General features: G+C 55.0%; 1 protein-coding gene across 1 annotated transcript in view; it reads right to left on the bottom strand.

The window, feature by feature from the left end:
- Positions 1–64: 64 nt before the first annotated feature.
- The window catches only part of LOC102035485 (leucine-rich repeat-containing protein 4), a gene marked incomplete at its 5' end in the record, with an annotated part of 1949 nt that continues 1239 nt past the window's right edge, over positions 65–774 (bottom strand). The window contains 1 exon segment of the mRNA XM_031065412.1: positions 65–774. This exon segment is cut by the window's right edge and continues 108 nt beyond it. Within this exon segment, the coding sequence (XP_030921272.1) occupies positions 558–774 (217 nt within the window).

The raw sequence follows: 774 nt of genomic DNA, 5'->3' as shown, positions 1-774 counted from the left end.
CGGGGTGGGGGGCCCGACCTCCCCCCCTCCCCCAAGTAACCCCCAAAAACACCCCGAGCCCCCCCAAAAACACCCCGACAGCTTCTGCCACCGCTCCGGCGTCCCCCGCGTCCCCCCGCGCCACGGCACCGCCGCTCGTCCCCGAGCACGGGGATTTTTCCTCTTATTACCGATTATTTTTTTCCTCCTCTGTTTCTCCTGGTTTGTTTCTTTTTGTGTTTAAATAGAACCTGCGAGTTAGAAAATAGTGGTTTTTTGTAGGAGTTTTGGGTGGGTTTCGTTAAATTTTAATAGAATCTGCTGCTCTTCTCGGCCCCGAGGTTGGCTATAGAAGCATGTACACGAAAAAGAGTCTCTCCCCCCCCCTGTACAAAAGTTGTGTCTATTATTGAGGAATTCTCCTGGTTTTCCTTAGTATTGAGGAATTCTCCTGGGTTTCCTTCTTTTTGGAGTTCTGCTTTTGTGCATCTATTGCGTTTATAATAATTCGGGGCCAGGGTTGGAAGGGGGGGCGACAACGACCCAAAAAAAAGCAGGAAAAAGCCCCCAAAAAAGAGTCATATCTGGGTTTCCTGAACTTTCTCCTTGGGGTGGGTCTGGATTAAATAGGGGTCAGCCAGGGTGGTCCCGGGGGGGTGCAGGGAGTTGCCCAGCGCGTTCTCTGTCCAGTGGGCGCCGTGTCCGGCCTTGTAGGTGTTGTAGTTGAGGTGCTCGTGGATGTTGGGCAGCACCACGGCCCCCTCCCCTGCCCCGCCGGCCGGGGCGGCCGCGGGG

Source organism: Geospiza fortis, unplaced genomic scaffold, assembly GCF_000277835.1.
Source record: "Geospiza fortis unplaced genomic scaffold, GeoFor_1.0 scaffold1109, whole genome shotgun sequence".
Classification (NCBI taxonomy): Eukaryota; Metazoa; Chordata; class Aves; order Passeriformes; family Thraupidae; genus Geospiza; species Geospiza fortis.
This window is presented reverse-complemented; position numbering and strand designations above follow the sequence as displayed.